The following is an 18,656-nucleotide window of genomic DNA, read 5'->3' on the forward strand; positions in this document are numbered from 1 at the left end:
GCAGCTTGGGTTGTAGCTGAGCAGCTACTCAGCCCTTGGTCTGTGATGGAGGGTTGTGTTGGCAAATACATGCCCTGAGCATGGTTTGGAGCAGCAGCTCCCTTTCCTGCTGCCCAGGCTTAGCAAGGAGCTGGAGTTTGAATTAAGCTATCCTAGGGAATGGGAGAAGATGCTGACAGAGCTCCCCGCATGCAGGTTTTCTATGTGAGATCCCAGCTTTATGCCTGGTCAGGGGCTGTTTTCTGCCCACCTCTTGCTTCCCTGCTCAACCTTTGCTTTCCCATGGTCCCTGCAGCCTCCCGGTGCATCCCGCCAAGAAGAGGAAACACTCGGAGTCTCCCCCCAACACCCTCAATGCCCAGATGCTCAACGGGCTGATAAAGCAGGAGCCAGGGATGGGGTCGGTGCCACTGAACCCTGATAGAGTCCAAACACCTCCCTGGCACCAGCCAGGAGCGCTCTCACCAGGTATGTGAGTGCCAAGGGCTTCCCTGTGCTCTTCCCAGCTGGACGCGGTCTCAGAGGGATTGGAATAGGTGTTTTCCCCTCATTCCAGGCCTCATCCAAGATAACGACAGCTTGAACGGCTCCTACTTGGATCCCAACTACCAGTCTATAAAGTGGCAGCCACATCAACAGAACAAGTGGGCAACGCTCTATGATGCCAACTACAAGGAACTGTGAGTAATTCATCCACCTTAGGAGATGAGGGAGTGAAGCTGGGGGCATCATACTCACAAGATGGGACAAGGATCAACCTGGACACCCCATTGTCCTCTCTTATCACCTCTTGATCTCTGCTTGCCTGCACTGTGGTGGAGATACTCTCCCCACAGTACCTTTGCCATTGGGAAAGTTACTCCTCTGTACTTCCACAGGGCTGATGGAGGATTTGAGACACGGGTTGGTGCTGTAGGTGATAGTCCAGCAGCTCCTCAGACCTTGGTCTTCCATGGAGGGTTGTATTGGCTATCCAAACCTTGCTCTGAGTGTGGTTGGGACCAGCAGCTCCCTTTCCTCCTGCCCAAGGACCTAGAGTTGAAGTGTTAGGATTTCCTAGACAATGCATAGCAGGGATGGCTGGAGGTAATCCAGAGCCACTTCAGCACAGCTTGAGGGCAGCATGGAGAGGAGCCTGAGGAGGAGGAGTGGGAGTGGTTGATGGGCAGAGGAGAGAAGGGAAGGAAGAGAGAGGAAAGCTGGGAAGCCAGGAGGGGTGGCAGAGGGGCAAAGGGAGAGGGTGGAGAGGAAAGGGGTGGCAGAGGTAGGTGGGGAGCAGCGAGCAGTTGAGGGGCTGGGAGCTGGAAGGTTGTGAAGGGTGGAGGCAGTGCAAGGCCAAGCTGCATAGGGAAAGGGGAGGGCTCAGGAGGAAACCACTCTGGATCCTCCCTGCATTCCTTGGAGGTGACAGGGAGCTGGCAAGCGGCAGGCTGGCTTCCAGGAACCTCTCTGGGAGCAAAGGAACCTCCCCCTGTCTCCCTTCCTCCTGTCTGTGCTCAACCAGGGGCTGGAAGGGGTCCTCTTGGGGCACGTGGAGGAGGGGGTGCTCTGTTGTCTGTGACACCGAATGACCCAAGACTCTTATCCCACCTTGCCTGGATCGGGATGGGAGCCAGAACCCGAGTCATGGAGGCAGAGCAGGACCTGGGATGTGCAGGGATGCGCTGCTGCAAGCCCTCGTGCATCCCCAGCCTTGGTCCTTGCACCGGTCTGTAACACAGACCTGAGATGACTGGGCCATGCTGGGGGTTGTTCCCTATGAGAAGGGGCTGTTGGAGTTGGTTACTTCACTGGGGACACTCAGTCGTTGGGAAATGCTGTGTTTGTGGCTGTTTCCCCACCACAGCAGGAGAGGGTTGATTTGCAGAGGGGGTTACTCGTGCTTTACTAACCCGTTTCCATAAAGGAAGCATCTCCCACCTTCAGGAGGAATATCAGATGCTTCTGGGCAGTTGTAACACTGATTTCCTCCCTGCCAAAGCCACCTTTGCCTATTGCTGCTGTTCCTGCTTCTCCCAGACTCTCTTTTTGTGCCAATAATGCCTCTAGCCTTGAGCCTCACTACCTTCACCCTGTGTCCAAGTGCTTCTCTGACTTGGGCCATACTTGATCTCAGCCTGTCACTCCCTGGACTGGCCTCTCTCCCACCATCAGTCTCCACAGGGCTTTCATGACTAGAGAAGGACCTTGTGTAATCAACAGGGTCCAAAGAGCTCTGTGCATCCTGGAGCAGACCTTTTACACAGCCTTGCTTTTGTCTTGCACATAATGAGTCCCCTTTTCCTTCCATCTCACTATTTACCTGCCCTGGGTACATGGTTTCTCATCTGAACCACGTCACAACCCTTTCAGTTTGTCACAGACCATCTGCAAGTGTTCCAGTCCCTGTTATACTCCTTGTTCCAGAGATTATCCATGGACTCCAGCATCTTACAGGCAGATTGATAGAGCAAACTACACTATACTGGCAACAGAGAAGCTGCTGAAGTTCTGCAAACCCCAGCTTTTACCTTCTGCAAACCCAGCCCATGTTCTTTGGACCACTTGGGCTCACCTCCTTAATACCTGCTTTTAGGATTTAGGCAGAGCAAAACCACTTCAGTGGCATTTAGGTCATCGTCCCGTTGTGTAATGAGTAAATTCCTTTTACCTGACTTCATGTAGATTTGAGGAACCCACGTGCACTCTGTTGTGGTGCTGGATTTGACCAGAATTAAGGGTTAAGGTCAAGGTTGATTGATAATTTCCAGTTTATACACTGCCTCAGTGGACTTTTCCTCCTTTGTGATGGGTTTAAGGGCAGGTAGCTCTAAGAGAGCCTCTGCAAGCTGAACCTACATCTGCTCCTTCATGGATGATCTCTGTGCGCTGCACCAGAATATATCATGGGATGGGGTGGGATGAAGGGACCTTAAAGGCCATCCAGCTCCAACCCCAACCCCTTCCACTGGAGCAGCTTGCTCCAAGCCCCTGTGTCCTTGAGCACTGCCAGGGATGGGGCAGCCACAGCTTCTCTGGGCACCCTGTGCCAGCGCCTCAGCACCCTCACAGGGAAGAGCTTCTGCCTAAGAGCTCAGCTCAGTCTCCCCTCGGGCAGGTTCAAGCCATTCCCCTTGGTCTGTCCCTACAGGCCCTTGTCCCAAGCCCCTCTCCAGGTTCCCTGCAGCCCCTTTAGGCACTGGAGCTGCTCTCAGGTCTCCCCTTCAGGAGCCTTCTCTTGTCCAGGCTCCAGAGCAGAGCTGCTCCAGCCCTCGCAGGATCCTGTTCTGTTGCTCACACAAAATTAGGTCCATTAGTATCGAATCATTTAGGTTGGAAAAGACCGTTCAGATCATCGAGTCCACTGGTAACCATCACTGCACGTTATTTGTTTCTCGGCAGTCTTCTCTAGGCTTTGCATTGATCAGTGGCCCTGTGAGAGCTGCTTCCAGCTTGTCTCAGCACCGTTTGAGCCCATGGGACAGCTCTCTTCTTATGCAGTGAGTGTAGCTGTCACATCAGATCCCATCTGTATCTTGTGCCTGTGGATGAGTGGACAATTTCATCTCTGTTCAGTCATCTTCCTGGCAGAAAGCTGCAGAGAAGTGGCCCATCAACTCTTTTCCTGCTGTTCTGGACTGTACCTTGGAGCTCTGTTTTCTCACCTATTGCCGTGGCTCAGTGAGATGGGGATGGCATGGGGGGATCTGAACTTACTGGGCAGTTCCTAAGTAGCTTTGCTTACCTACTAAGAGACCTGTACAGTGAATGTGAGTACAGTTGTGTGAATGACAACTGAGTCCCTGTCACTAGGAATCCCCCTGGAGCAGCCCTGCCCCTGCCTTCTACCAGGAGAAGAGGGAATCATATGAACCACCTGGATTTAGGTTTAACACAGACCTAGAATGAGGCTGGATTAAGGAAATGGAGGGAAGGAAAGAAGAGTTGTTACAAGGGGTAATGGGTTCAAACTGAAACGGGAAGTTTAGGTTGGATATAAGGGAGAAGTTCTTTACAGTGAGGGTGGTGAGGCACTGGAATGGGTTGCCCAAGGAGGTTGTGAATGCTCCATCCCTGGCAGTGTTCAAGGGCAGATTGGACAGAGCCCTGGGTGCAGTTCTGGTGTCCTCAACATAAAAAGGACATGGAGCTGTTGGAACAAGTCCAGAGGAGGCCACGAGGATGCTCAGGGGCTGGAGCACCTCCTGTATGGAGATAGGCTGAGAAAGTTGGGGCTGTTCAGCCTGGAGAAGAGAAGGCTGCGTGGAGACCTCAGAGCAGCTTCTGGTATCTGAATGGGGCCTATAGGGATGCTGGGGAGGGACTCTTCATTAGGGACTGCAGTGATAGGACAAAGGGTAATGGGTTAAAACTGGAACAGGGGAAGTTTAGATTGGATATAAAGAGGAAATTCTTTCCTGTGAGGGTGGTGAGGCACTGGAATGGGTTGCCCAGGGAGCTTGTGAATGCTCCATCCCTGGCAGTGTTCAAGGCCAGGTTGGGCAGAGCCTTGGGTGATTGGTTTAGAGCGAGGTGTCCCTGCCCATGGCAGGGGGTTGGAACTTGATGATCTTAAGGTCCTTTCCAACCTGAACTATGATTCTACATGGATTCAATTGGAGGTGCCTGGAAACCTGTGCCTTGGCTTGCTGGGCTTGTTCCTCAGCCTTTTGCTTACGTTTGGCTGAGGATTCTGAGTGCTGGCTGAAGGAGCCCGAAGTCTGTGGATGAATGTTATGGATGATTCAGTTCTGCTTGCCTTTTGCACCGGGGTTTGTGTTTGAGGCTCGCTGAACCATCAGAAGGGTTCACTGGTTGCCAGCAGCGGTGCTGAAGAGGTCTGGAACCAGGCAGTTGAGTAATTCCCTCCTGGGAGCAGGGGTAATTCATCTCCCTGACAGCGTGCTCTGATAAATGCCAGCAGGCTCCCTCCTCCCTCCCCACCTTTGTTTAGTTTGAGGGAAGGCAGCTGGGGAAGGGTAGAGCAGCGCTCAACAGAAACGTTCCATGCTGGGACCAGAGCTCCTCTGCTCTGCTCTCACCCTGGGAACTGGTGCTGTCTCCTTCCCATCAAGCAAACTGGTGCTCCCTATATTCAGGCTAAACGTGAGCTTGCTCTCCTTGCTTGGAAGTAGTGTCCTTATAAACACCAAACCTTGCTGCAGATCCTGATCTCACCCAGGGCATGGGCACTGGTGTGATGTGGTCCAGTCCTGCTGGATGTGTTTTGGGTTAGTGACGTGGTCTGGTGGCCCTCTTGGCCAGCTTGGTTAGTCCTATGGTGATGGATCGCTGAGGTCTCATGATGTGAGTGTATCTGAAGGGACCATGTAGGGTGCTGAGCCTGGAGAAAAGAAGGCTCTGGGGAGACCTTAGAGCAGCTCCAGTGCCTAAAGGGGCTGCAGGGAACCTGGAGAGGGGCTTGGGACAAGGGCCTGTAGGGCCAGGCCAAGGGGAATGGCTTGAACCTGCCCGAGGGGAGACTGAGCTGAGCTCTTAGGCAGAAGCTCTTCCCTGTGAGGGTGCTGAGGCGCTGGCACAGGGTGCCCAGAGAAGCTGTGGCTGCCCCATCCCTGGCAGTGCTCAAGGACACAGGGGCTTGGAGCAAGCTGCTCCAGTGGAAGGGGTTGGGGTTGGATCTGGATGAGCTTTAAGCTCCCTTCCAACTTAAACCAGTCTGATTCTATGAGTGCATGGAATTAGCGAGTGCTCCTTGAGTTAGGGAGTCTCCAGCCATTACATCATAGGAGTGGTTGAGATATTGGGGAACCTGGAAGGAAGGAGGAGGGAAATGGAGGAGGTTTTTCCTCCAGAGAGGAAGCAGTTGAGGCGTGCGAGCATCCTTCTGAGATGCTGCTCTCGCTCACAGACCCCAGTACAGATCCCTTTAATTAGAGACATCTCTCTTTGCAGTGCCTTTCCCTTTGCGCTTCAATGTGGAGGACGAGGTTGCTCACTGCTCCACTAAGTGTGATGCCAGACATGGCTATGGGGAGTTTGCAACCTCTCACCTTCACTTGGATTAGGAAAACCCTCCTCTCCTCTGCTCCTGGCCTTACTCTGCTTCTGTCAGTGGGGGTATTCTGGCTTAACCAATCCATTTGACCCCAGCCCTTGATTCCTGACACTTTGCCCTCTGACTCTCCCTTGGAAAAGCCAGCATGGCTTTGGCTGCCCCTGGGATGTTGCCTTGTCAGCAGCTGGTGTCATCCCTATAGCCAGGAACCACTCCTGCCTCAGGGTCTCCTGCCTTTCCTTCTCCATCACCCCATTTACTGCAGCCACCCATCAGAGAGGGGCACTGCTGCCCGAGGACTGGGTCCAGGGCAGGGTGATAGTCACTGAGATCCCTTTGGCTTAACAGGAAGGGGAGGATGGGTTTTTATAGGGGTCACCAGAGTCCTGACAGTGCACATGGTGGTGAGGGAGTGGATTTGCTGCTTCCAGGTGGGATTTACAACGTGAGAGTGGAAAACCACTGGAATAGGAGATCCAAGGGATACCCCATCCTGCAGTGGGGGTGAGCTGGGAGCAGCTCCTTGGTTTAGTGATGGCCACAAGGCTGGGGGGATCCCTGGGCTCTTTGACACCTGGAAATCAGCTTCTTGCCTCCCATCTGTCCCAGTGCAGGATCCCACTTTGGGGAATGCCCCAGCCCCAGCCATAAGGAAAACTCAGAGGAGAGGAACCTCTGAGATGGGGATTTAGGCGTTTCTAGAAGACAGAGGAGGGGGAGCCTGACTCTCCCCTCTGTTGGCGCATGTTTTGCAGCCATCAGTTTGATGTGAACCAGAGCATGTTTTGGAAGCATCCCTGGTTTGGAATTTCAGTCAGACCCTCCCTCTCCTCATCTTTCTCTGTTAAAATACCACGGGGCAAGTGGTGAACACTCAGGGATGCTGGAAAGAGAGGCAGAGGCAGGGAAAGCAGTTGGGAATGGCCCCACCATCCTTGCAGAGAGCACGGGGGGTGCTTGGGCCAGTCCCAGCCACTGCTTCCCATCAGGAAGAGCCAGATGGAGAACTGAGGGCTGAGGTTAGGAGGAGGGTGAGAGCATAGAGGGGAATTCCTCTCGTGCTTCTGGGCTAAGGTAGTGCTCTGCTCCCACCGTCTGGTTTGTGTTTGGGACAGGGCACGACAGCCTCAGGTCCCTGGGGTGCAAGTAATGAATAGTTGCTTGTGGTCATCCCAGCGTTATTCCAGGTTTCGTGCACGTTAACCCCTCAAGCATGTCTGGGGGTGGATGGCTTTATTCCCAGAAGAAAAGGGATAACAGGGGAGCGAGAGTGACCGTTCCCTATCTCCTGCTTCCCAGTCCCCTCCCATTGCTCTGGGCTGTATCTGCCTGTAATAAGGTGGAAGCCACAAAAGGTTTGCTGTAGTGGAAGAGCATTCCAGAGTCTTTAAGCCTGATGTCAAGGCTGAGCTCCCCTTTCCCTCCTCCATAGCTGTTTAGTTACAGTGGGATTGGGGTGTGCTGCTAGAGCTGCTCGATGGGGAGGTGGGAGAAGAGGCATCCCCTTCCCCACCACCAAGGGCAAGCGGTGCCCCAGGGGCCCAGCAGCCCAGGGCTGGGTATTTGGATGGTGGGAGAAAAGGGACTTGCTGCAGAGGCCACATATTTCCCTTGTTCCCATAGGAACCAGCCCATTAAAGAGATGTAGATTAAACCTCCCCAGCTGGTGTGTGTTCACCGGGCAGCCAGGGCCCCCTCCTCTTCCTCTTCTTCCTCCTCCTCCTCTGGACCTGCTGGAGCTGGAAGCTTTTGGCAGCAGCAGGAGCAGGGGGTGTGAGTTTGGGAATCCAGCATGCAGGCGGTAGCAGGGATTAGGGCAGGCAATGTGGGAATGTGATGGGGGGAAGCAAGCAGAGACGTGGGACAGCCCTTTAGGTGAGCCTGAGCTGCTGCTCCCAGTGAGCAGCCCTAAAGGGTCTGCTCCAGGCCTTGGGCAGTGTGGGTCTCCAGTGTGTGTTGAGCCAGGTAACTACAGGTAACATGTAGTGGTTCCTATTGTGCTATGCCTATAGTATTAGTGCTATAGTGTGGCATATGGAGGGGTGGTTGCCCCAGCATCCTTGTCAAACCCTAGTCATACAATCCCAGCCTGGTTTGTGTTGAAGAGACCTTAAAGCTCCTCCAGCTCCAACCCCAACCCCTTCCACTGGAGCAGGGTGCTCCAAGCCCCTGTGTCCTTGAGCACTGCCAGGGATGGGGCAGCCACAGCTTCTCTGGGCACCCTGTGCCAGCGCCTCAGCACCCTCACAGGGAAGAGCTTCTGCCTAAGAGCTCAGCTCAGTCTCCCCTCGGGCAGGTTCAAGCCATTCCCCTTGGCCTGTCCCTACGTGACCCCAGAGCTGGATCAGGGCTCCCCTGAGCACAGCAGAGGGGCAGGATCCCCTCCCTGAGCTGATGCTCACACTCTGGGGGTGCAGCCCAGCACATGGGGGGGTTCTGGCTGCAGGCTGACAGTGCCACAGGCACAGGAACCATATTCCCTTCCAGCTGAGGACCCACCTAAAGCACATCTTGTAGCTTCAAGGAGCTATGGACCTTCTCTGAGCTCTCACCCCTGCACAGCAGGGCAGGTTGCTGTGTGGGCTTAGGCAAAGTGTTGGGCAGGGTCTGCCTGTGCCTGTGAACCCCAAGAGCAGCATCAATGCAAGACAAGAGGGATGGCATCAAAGACCTTCTCTTTTGCAGCAACACAACCCTCCTTCCCCTCCCATGTGCCTGCTGTGCCTCAGGGTAGCTTTGTGGCTGTATGTGTGCTGTGGTCTTCACCATCTATGGTGGTGGGACTGTTCATGTCTGGTGGGACACAGAGGTGAGCTGTCCGCCCAGCCCTTCCCATGCACATCCATACCCCAGAACATGGCCATGTGCCATACCCCATGCACCCCTCCTTGCCTCTGCTTTGGTGTGTGGCTCATCCTTCCCCCCCCAGCATTACCCTCTGTGGGGTGCACAGCTCTAACCCCCGTTGCCTTCTCCACAGCCCGATGCTCACGTACCGCGTCGATGCTGACAAAGGGTTCAACTTCTCTGTGGGTGACGATGCCTTCGTGTGCCAGAAGAAGAACCACTTCCAGGTCACGGTCTACATCGGCATGCTTGGAGATCCCAAGTATGTGAAGACCCCCGAGGGACTGAAACCCTTAGAGTGCTTCTACCTGAAGCTGCACGGAGTGAAGGCAAGCGGGAGCTAAGGGCCAGCAGCAAACCCAGCAGGGAGAAGGGGTTCTTAGCAAGCTGGGATCAAGCAACACCTCATCTTCATGTGCTAAGTCATAGAGGAGCGTGTAGGAGAGTGCTGACAGCCAGAACAAGGCAGATCTTGATTGATGAGTGCTAAGATGGGCTCAGGTCCATGGACACACCATGCCTGGGTGTCTTCAGGGCTGCCTTTCACTCACCTTTGACTCTGGAGGTATATAGGGACTTTGGGAAGATCCTTTCACCCCCAGACACCCCATTGTCCAAGCCATGCTTGGCCAATGACCACGCTCAAGCTGGGTGTTGCAAGTCAGTTGTACTGAGTGATAGGAGGGCTGGGCAGACAGCTGCCCTGTGCTGGGGTGAAGGAGGTGGGATGGGGAAGGTCTCTCTCTCTGCTCTTTATCACACGCCCCAATCTTTGTCTCCAGCTAGAGGCCTTGAACCAGTCCATCAACATAGAGCAGTCGCAGTCTGACCGCAGCAAACGGCCCTTCAACCCTGTGACGTGAGTACTGTTCGTGTAGGAGAAGTGATGTCGGGGCATCAGCAACAGCAGAAGAGGGTGAAAGGGGCTGAGCTGTAGGTCTCAGGATCGTGCTGCAAGTCTCATGCTCTCCAGTTTGCTCCAATGCTTCCCACAGCAATGTTTTCCTCTCTTTACATACCCTTTACATGCCTGGTTCATAGATGTGCCTTGATAGAGCAGGCCAGGAGATGGCCATAGAATCATAGAACAGGGTTGGAAAGGACCTTAAGATCATCCAGTTCCAACCCCCCTGCCATGGGCAGGGACACCTCACACTAAACCATGGCACCCAAGGCTCTGTCCAGCCTGGCCTTGAACACTGCCAAGGATGGAGCATTCACAACTTCTTGGGCACCCTGTGCCAGCGCCTCAGCACACTCACAGGGAAGAGCTTCTTCCTTATATCTAACCTGTTTCAGTCTGAACCCATCACCCCTTGTCCTGTCGCTCCAGTCCCTGATGGAGAGTCCCTCTCCAGCATCCCTGTAGCCCCCTTCAGACACTGGTAGCTGCTCTGAGGTCCCCATGCACCCTTTCCCCACTCACCTCCTCTCCAGCAATGTCATCACTCCCTCTTCTCTTCCTTTGCCCTTCCTCAGGGTCACCCTGCCTCCAGAGCAGGTCACCAAAGTCACCGTGGGGCGGCTGCACTTCAGCGAGACCACAGCCAACAACATGAGGAAGAAAGGCAAACCCAACCCGGACCAGAGGTGAGGGGCACAGATGCCTCCTTCGAGCCATTCTGAGCACTCAAGGCTTGTGGATGTGGCTTGGGGGCAGTGTGACTGGATGGGGGGAGATGTGGGGGACAGTCCTGGATTGCCCCCCCTTGTCTGTGTGCAGGAGAGGAGGTGTCTGCTATGGCCACAAGAAGGGGTTTCTACTCTGTGAGGCATTAGGGACAGTGCTTGTGCCCTACAGCACGTGGAGAGGGGATGTTCCAAGCCCACCTCAGCCTCCAGAGGGGGAGCAGGCTCAGCAGCACCCGAAGCAGGATGGCACCCTGACCCGTTTTCCCTCTTGGCAGGTACTTCATGCTCGTGGTAGCCTTGCAGGCACATGCACAGAACCAGAACTACACACTGGCTGCCCACATTTCAGAGCGCATCATTGTCAGAGTAAGTCCCTTTCTCCTCCCTCAGCCTCTGCAGGTACCCAGTGGTCCATTGCTGGATGTCCTGGGTGATCCTCCTTCCTTCCTCTGGCTTTTCAATGATTTCCTCACCCATCCCTTTCCCACCTTCTCCAAACTCTTAGCTTTCCTTCTCTCTGTCCAGGCCTGCCTTCTGCCTCCATCCTTTCCACACATCCTTCATCAGGGCAGCCTCAGGACATGCAAGAACTTGCAGCCTCCCTGTTGCCCATCACAGTCTGGACTGCCCCATCCCTTGTGGGTCACAGAACCACAGCAGCAGGGCAAAGACCCAGGATTTGGGACCTAGGAGCAGCAGCCATGTCCCTTGGTCTCCTATTGTCCTGCATGGATCTAGTTGGGGTTGTTGGAACAGCTCTGATAGCTGAGATAACAGACAGCTCAAGAAAGCAGGGGCATTCCTGTAGGGAGAGGAGCAGAGCAGGCATAGCCTTGGTTTCTGCAAGCTTAGACAGAGGCTACCTCTGCTGTCAGGGCAGGCTGGGATCTGTTCCCAGTGGTGGCAGCAGATCCCTGTCCCTACCACTTTGCCTTGTGCTGCTGCAAAGCTCTGTCTCAGACCTCCACAGCCTTGCTTGTCTCTGCTGGCTCTGGCCTGGCTGCCCAGCTCCTTGTGTCCCTGCAAGGCTGGGACTGCCTCAGCTCCATCTCAAGGCTTCCTAGGGCTGTAATTCAGTGTGCTGAAGGCTGGAGAGGGCACCTACATCAAGATCTTGTGGCCTAGAGATGTTCATCCCAACAGCCCCTTCTTATCTCTCAGGACCCTGAGATGAACATGGCCCAGGTTCAGCCAAGATCTTGTGGAGCAAGAACACCCTTGTTGGGTGTTTCTGCTTACGCCAAGCTTTGTTTTGAAGCTGTTTCACATCCATACTAATGGAGACAGCATCATCCAGGCCATCACAGCAGCTTGGAGCTCTCTGATCCCCATCTGTTGCCCTCAGCCTCTCCTGCTATACAGTCCCACAACATGTATGGAAGGATGTGTCTGATCTCCTCTGTTTGCATCTCCAAGTGCCTCTGCCCAGCACCACTGCAGCATTCTACCCCCTGGACCTGCTGCTTATCACTCCCCACTTCCCTGTCTCTCCACAGGCCTCCAACCCTGGCCAGTTTGAGAGCGACAGCGATGTGCTTTGGCAGCGGGCACAGCTCCCTGACACCGTGTTCCACCACGGCCGGGTTGGCATCAACACGGACCGCCCCGATGAAGCCCTCGTGGTCCATGGCAATGTGAAGGTCATGGGTTCGCTGATGCATCCTTCAGATGCCCGAGTGAAGGAGGACATCCAGGAGGTAAGAGCCAGGCAGAGCAGATCAGGGACCTGAGGGACCACAGGTGTGAGTGTCCTTGTGAGTCTTTCAGCTGCTGATTTGACATGGTCCTTATGGGCATTTGACATGGGTCCTTATGGGCTACCTGAGCTCCTATTGACTAGGTTTTGACATAGTCCTTATGGGCGACCTGAGCTCCTATTGACTAGGTTTTGACATAGTCCTTATGGGCGACCTGAGCTCCTATTGACTAGGTTTTGACATAGTCCTTATGGGCGACATAGGCTCCTATTGACCAGGTTTTGACATAGTCCTTATGGACTACCTGAGCTCCTATTGAATAGGTTTTGACATAGTCCTTATGGGTGACATTGGCTCCTATTGACCAGGTTTTGACATAGTCCTTATGGGCGACCTGAGCTCCTATTGACTAGGTTTTGACATAGTCCTTATGGGCGACCTGAGCTCCTATTGACTAGGTTTTGACATAGTCCTTATGGGCTACCTGAGCTCCTGTTGACTAGGTTTTGACATAGTCCTTATGGGTGACCTGAGCTCCTATTGACTAGGTTTTGACATAGTCCTTATGGGCTACCTGAGCTCCTATTGACTAGGTTTTGACATAGTCCTTATGGGCTACCTGAGCTCCTGTTGACTAGGTTTTGACATAGTCCTTATGGACTACCTGAGCTCCTATTGACTAGGTTTTGACATAGTCCTTATGGGCGACCTGAGCTCCTATTGACTAGGTTTTGACATAGTCCTTATGGGCTACCTGAGCTCCTATTGACTAGGTTTTGACATAGTCCTTATGGGCGACCTGAGCTCCTATTGAATAGGTTTTGACATAGTCCTTATGGGCTACCTGAGCTCCTATTGACTAGGTTTTGACATAGTCCTTATGGGCTACCTGAGCTCCTATTGACTAGGTTTTGACATAGTCCTTGAACCCCAGTGCGGATGCTCTTTGTCGTGATGCTGGTCTGAGCTGTCTCCCAGATGTATTACCCTGAGCTGCAGTGGGTTTTGCTGTTTGGAGCCAGAATGATGGGAACTGAAGGAGCAGCATCCCCTTTAGGAGTTGCATGTGTCTGTCTCATCCAGGTGGACACCACAGAGCAGCTGAAAAGGATCTCCCGGATGCGGCTGGTGCATTACAACTACAAGCCTGAGTTTGCAGCCACAGTGGGCATTGAGAACACCTCGGAGACAGGTATGGGCCCAACGTCACACCACAGTGACCTGCTTGTGTGTCTAGTGCTGGGCCTCGTGTTCCATAACCCACATTTTGTTCATGGTGCCAAGCCCTGCCTTTCCCTGCAGCTCTACTCAAGCATGGGGTAGGTAAGAGCGGGTTTCTCACCACCTGATGTGGTGGTGGAATTCCCTCTTTAATTAGTGGGAAAGAGGATGTCACTTCCCACAGTGGCTTATAGGGCTTCTATGATAGCGACTACATGGGCTAGAGAAAGAGCTGTGTCAAGAGGAACCTTACCCAGCTCACCTTGACCCTCCACTGTGCTGTTTCCATGCAGGTGTCATTGCTCAGGAGGTGAAGGAGATCCTCCCCGAAGCTGTGAAGGACACCGGGGACCTGGTCTTTTCCAATGGGAAGACCCTTGAGAACTTCTTGGTGGTGAACAAGGTTGGTGACAGGGAGGCTGTTGAACCTGTGGGGCTGGAAATGGAAGAGGGAAACTGTGATGGCTGGGAAGTGCTTCTAAGCCAGATGAGTTTGAGACCTGGCTGATCTTTCAAGGTGACGGACAGCAGACATCAGCAGGGAGGAATTAGCCTGATGCTGGTGAAAGTTGGCGGCATCTCCCTCGGGAAGGGAGCATCTCCTTGTTGGCAGGCTCCTGTAGGGAGGCTCTTAGTCCTAATCTCTCCTTTCTAGATAAGATAAAGTGCTTATGTCAAGATAACCCAGAGCACCTGGCTGCCTGACCTCTCTGTAACCTGTTTGCAGCTCAGGGCAGCAAGGGGACAGCTTCCCAAAGCTGCCAGCTCTCTCCTGCATCACTGTCCAGAGTGGGAATGGCCAGGAGGGACCTTAGTGCCTTGTTTTCCCTTGGTGGAAGCCTAAATCCCTGCAGTTATATCACCAGCTAGCAGATGTGAACCTGACCTTTTATGTCCCATTGGCATGTGAGGAGGAAGGATGCTCTCCGGAGGCTTCTTGATTTGGGCTCTCCATTGATCTGATTAACTCTGTTGGATATTGCTGCAGAGTGACTCCAACAGCTTGTGATGGAGAGCAAGAGACAGACTAAGAAGGCTGGAGAGGGGCAGAGAAGGGGTAGATGGGGGTGTTGCTCACTTGGTTTGACCAAGGGCTCCTTGGATGTATGTCTTCTGTGAGTGAGAAGGACTCTGAATTAGCACCAGCAGGAGAGTTCTCAGGGATCCTGCACTTCCATTCATTGTTTTGGTTGGGTTCAAAGAGAATATAGAGTCATAGAAAGGTTTGGGTTGGAAAGGACCTGAAGATCATCCAGTTCCAACCCCTGCCATGGGAAGGGACACCTTCCACTAGAGTAGCTTGCTCCAAACCCCTGTGTCCAACCTGGCCTTGAACACTGCCAGGGATGGAGCATTTACCACTTCTTGCATCCAGGGGCTATAGAGATCTGGATATGATGGTGTTGTGTAGCCTTTCCCTTGGGACGGGGCATGGCAGAGCAGTCAGGGCTGCCAGATCCATCGGAGCAGGATTGTCTCCATGTTCCAAGCCACTCACACTGTGACCTGTTCCCTGCAGGAGCGCATCTTCATGGAGAACGTGGGAGCTGTGAAGGAGCTGTGCAAGCTGACAGACAACCTGGAGACCCGCATCGATGAGCTGGAGAGGTGGAGCCACAAGCTGGCCAAGCTGAAGCGCTTGGACAGCATGAAGTCAACCGTGAGCTCTGGGGCATTCAGGTATGGACATCCTGAGGGCACAGGAGCTAGGAGGGATGGCTCCTTTTGAGAGACCTGGGGCCTGGGGTAGATTGAAGGTGTGAGATGGATCCAGAAGGTTTGGCAAACACATACCAACAGCCTGCTCTTAGAGCAGCCCCAGAACCATGGTGTGACATTGTCTCCACATTGGCCTAGAGTGAGTGAGTGGCTTCCTGAGAGCAAAGAGTTTCTCATGCTTCCAAAATCATCATACTGATCCTGGTGAGCTTATCCAGGTTTGGGGGCAGAATTCAGGTGCTCTGGGCAATGGGGCAGCACCGCACCTACCCCTGAGCAGATGAAGGGACAAGGGCTTGTGACTGTCATAGAATCATCAGAGAATCATGGAATGGTTTGGGTTGGAAGGGAGCTTAAAGCCCATCCAGCTCCAACCCCAACCCCTTCCACTGGAGCAGCTTGCTCCAAGCCCCTGTGTCCTTGAGCACTGCCAGGGATGGGGCAGCCACAGCTTCTCTGGGCACCCTGTGCCAGCGCCTCAGCACCCTCACAGGGAAGAGCTTCTGCCTAAGAGCTCAGCTCAGTCTCCCCTCGGGCAGGTTCAAGCCATTCCCCTTGGCCTGTCCCTACAGGCCCTTGTCCCAGGCCCCTCTCCAGGTTCCCTGCAGCCCCTTTAGGCACTGGAGCTGCTCTCAGGTCTCCCCTTCAGGAGCCTTCTCTTGTCCAGGCTGCCCCAGCCCAGCTCTCTCAACCTGGCTCCAGAGCAGAGCTGCTCCATTGCAGCATCTCCATGGCCTCCTCTGGCCTCACTCCAACAGCTCCAGGTCCCTTTTGTGCTGCTGCCCCACTCATACCACACATGAGAATCACAGTTTCACCTTTGAGTGCTGTCCCCGCACAGCTCAGCTCTGTTCCTCCTTTCTCCTTGCAGCCAAACTGGAAGCCAGTTCAGCCGTGCGGGAAGCGTGCCCCACAAAAAGAGGCCCCACAAAGTAGCCAGCAAGGTAAGGAGAAGGTGGCCTCTCTAAGAACAGTCATCTGCATGGTCCTCATGTGTCCTCACACATGCTGCAGAGGGAGAGACCTTGTCTCCCATGAAACGTTCCCATGTCCATGATCTTTCCTTGGTTTGTCCATGCCTTATGAAGATGTTATTTGGCTTCTGTACTGAGGGGGTTTGAGGCTTGCAGGGGAAACAGGAAGAAAGCTTGGGATGGGCAGGATGAGGTCTGAGTGAGGACCAGAGCAATGAGGAGTCCTGAGCTGACCTGGGGATCTATCTCTTGCAGTCACCATCAGTTGTCCCAGAGCAGGCGTGCATCAGCCAGCGCTTCCTGCAGGGCACCATCATCGCCCTGGTCATCATCATGGCATTCAGGTGAGATCCACTTCACCATCTCCAGCTCATCAGCAAGACCTATGGCTTCTTCCATGGGCTGGAATCCCTTGGAGGGGATCAGCACCGTGACGTGTCCCTTGCCCCATGCTCGTCCTCTTTCTTTCCAGTGTGGTGTCCATGTCCACGCTCTACGTGCTGAGCTTGCGCAGTGAAGAGGACCTTGTGGATATTGATGGGTAGGTTCTTCTGGCTCAATGGGAGGGATGTGGTGACCAGGGGAGCCTGAAGCACAAACCCTAGCCACTGTGGGGCTACTGAGCACAATTCCAGTGAGTCAATGTGTAAAGCCAACCACACACACCCACACATCCCAGGCTGGTGTCAGTTAAATTATCTGGAGTGAGAAGTGAGGAACAGAGAAGAGAAAAAGCAATACCCTGTTGTTTGGTTGTTCATATATCCACTTGTGGCTGGTCTGAATGTTCTTTGCATGCCTCTTCAGTTGTACTAAACCAGCATCATCCCACTTATTGCAGTGGGGCTGGACCAAGCAGGAGTGTTGATAGTATCACCATGGAATGGTTTGTGTTGGAAGGGACCTTAAAGCTCATCCAGTTCCAACCCCAACCCCTTCCACTGGAGCAGCTTGCTCCAAGCCCCTGTGTCCTTGAGCACTGCCAGGGATGGGGCAGCCACAGCTTCTCTGGGCACCCTGTGCCAGCGCCTCAGCACCCTCACAGGGAAGAGCTTCTGCCTAAGAGCTCAGCTCAGTCTCCCCTTGGGCAGGTTCAAGCCATTCCCCTTGGCCTGTCCTTACAGGCCCTTGTCCCGAGCCCCTCTCCAGGTTCCCTGCAGCCCCTTTAGGCACTGGAGCTGCTCTAAGGTCTCCCCTTCAGGAGCCTTCTCTTGTCCAGGCTGCCCCAGCCCAGCTCTCTCAGCCTGGCTCCAGAGCAGAGCTGCTCCAGCCCTTGCAGCATCCCCATGGCCTCCTCTGGCCTCGCTCCATCAGCTCCAGGTCCCTCTTGTGCTGCTGCCCTAGAGCTGTTTCTCTGCAAAGTGTCCTTAGTGTTGAGAGAGCATCAAGGGAACAGCCCAAGCCCTGCAAGCACAAGCAGCCTGTGCTGGGCAGTGTTTTATCTCACTTCCCTCCTTTGGGACCTCACATTTCCAGATAATGAGTCTCTTTTTCTCTCTTTCTCCTCCATATCCTGTTCCTCTCCCTCCTGTTCTGGTTCCATCTCATCCCCTCCGTTCTCTTCCCACTTTGTCTTTCATTTTCCCGTTGTCTTTTCATTTCCATTATCATCCATGTCCTGTTCCATATCCTCCTCATCTTTCCCATGTCCCCTCACTGTCCTGTAGCTCCTTTGCTGTGCCCACTGCCTGTCTCCTGGCCCTCTTTCGGTACAGGGGTCCTGTGGTCCCGGTCGCTCTGTGTCCACGGTATGTTACTCTTTCATTATACCCCTATTGAATTGCTGCATCCCTCAATTCCTCTTCTTTCTTCCATCTGCACCACAGAAGACCAAGAAACATTGCAAGCAGAGGAAGGGAGATGGGTATACATCAGCAAGTCCAAAAGGAAGGATTATGGACCCTGTGAGCTAGGGAACAAGTAGGAGATTGAAGAACCAACTCATCATAGGCTAAATAAAGACATTACATATCCCAGGTAGAGCAGGAGCAGTTTGAAAGGAGTAAAGGGAGTATGTAGAAAGGATGAAGACTTGGAAGGATTAGCCCAAAAGCTGTTCCTACTTTTCTTCCTATGGCAGTAGCTTTGTTATGGAGGTTCACTCTCAAGTACAATCCATTTCACTGTGTGAAAGGATAGAAACAAACCCTAAATGGTTTCTTTTTATGAGCCATCACCTCTGGGAGTGTTTGGAAAGGTGCTGATAGATGGCAAGGTGCTGAGTTACCCATTAGACCCTGTAAAGCACTTTGGTTTATGGGATCTGCTGGAAAGTACTTTGGTTAGATGAAATTCAGGACCTATCTGTCCATCAGGTTCCTTTGAACAAAGCACTGCACGAGGAGCAGTGGAAGGCACAGTTATTTGTTCTTTAGGAACTCCGTATCTGGGTGTTTCATAGGAAGCTGTTAAAAAGCATCTGCTTTTGGGATGCAAGATAAAGCCAAGCATGGGAAGTGTTGATGATGCAGGGGATGAAGGTGAGGGGTGCATCTTTGGCTTGTGCCCATATTCCCTCCAGGAGAACACTGCTGCATCTCCTTTCACCAGGAGAAGAAATACATGTACTAA

General features: G+C 53.5%; 1 protein-coding gene across 2 annotated transcripts in view; it reads left to right on the forward strand.

Annotated features, from left to right (window-relative positions):
• Window positions 1-18,656, forward strand: part of MYRF (myelin regulatory factor) — a 59,632-nt gene that overhangs the window by 33,799 nt on the left and 7,177 nt on the right. The window contains exons 6-19 of one of the 2 annotated variants that reach the window (XM_061374951.1): window positions 296-468; window positions 557-680; window positions 8,976-9,171; window positions 9,625-9,701; window positions 10,322-10,432; window positions 10,750-10,840; window positions 11,971-12,171; window positions 13,255-13,363; window positions 13,686-13,795; window positions 14,912-15,072; window positions 15,983-16,055; window positions 16,341-16,429; window positions 16,558-16,626; window positions 17,753-17,833. In XM_061374951.1, the coding sequence (XP_061230935.1) occupies window positions 296-468; window positions 557-680; window positions 8,976-9,171; window positions 9,625-9,701; window positions 10,322-10,432; window positions 10,750-10,840; window positions 11,971-12,171; window positions 13,255-13,363; window positions 13,686-13,795; window positions 14,912-15,072; window positions 15,983-16,055; window positions 16,341-16,429; window positions 16,558-16,626; window positions 17,753-17,833 (1,665 nt within the window). The remainder of the gene's footprint in view (window positions 1-295; window positions 469-556; window positions 681-8,975; window positions 9,172-9,624; window positions 9,702-10,321; window positions 10,433-10,749; window positions 10,841-11,970; window positions 12,172-13,254; window positions 13,364-13,685; window positions 13,796-14,911; window positions 15,073-15,982; window positions 16,056-16,340; window positions 16,430-16,557; window positions 16,627-17,752; window positions 17,834-18,656) is intronic. The other variant, XM_061374961.1, reaches the window with a different exon arrangement.

This window comes from Neopsephotus bourkii, unplaced genomic scaffold (assembly GCF_033783945.1).
Source record: "Neopsephotus bourkii isolate Nb327-2 ecotype Australia unplaced genomic scaffold, CSIRO-AGI_Nbou_v1 NB_177, whole genome shotgun sequence".
NCBI lineage: Eukaryota > Metazoa > Chordata > Aves > Psittaciformes > Psittacidae > Neopsephotus > Neopsephotus bourkii.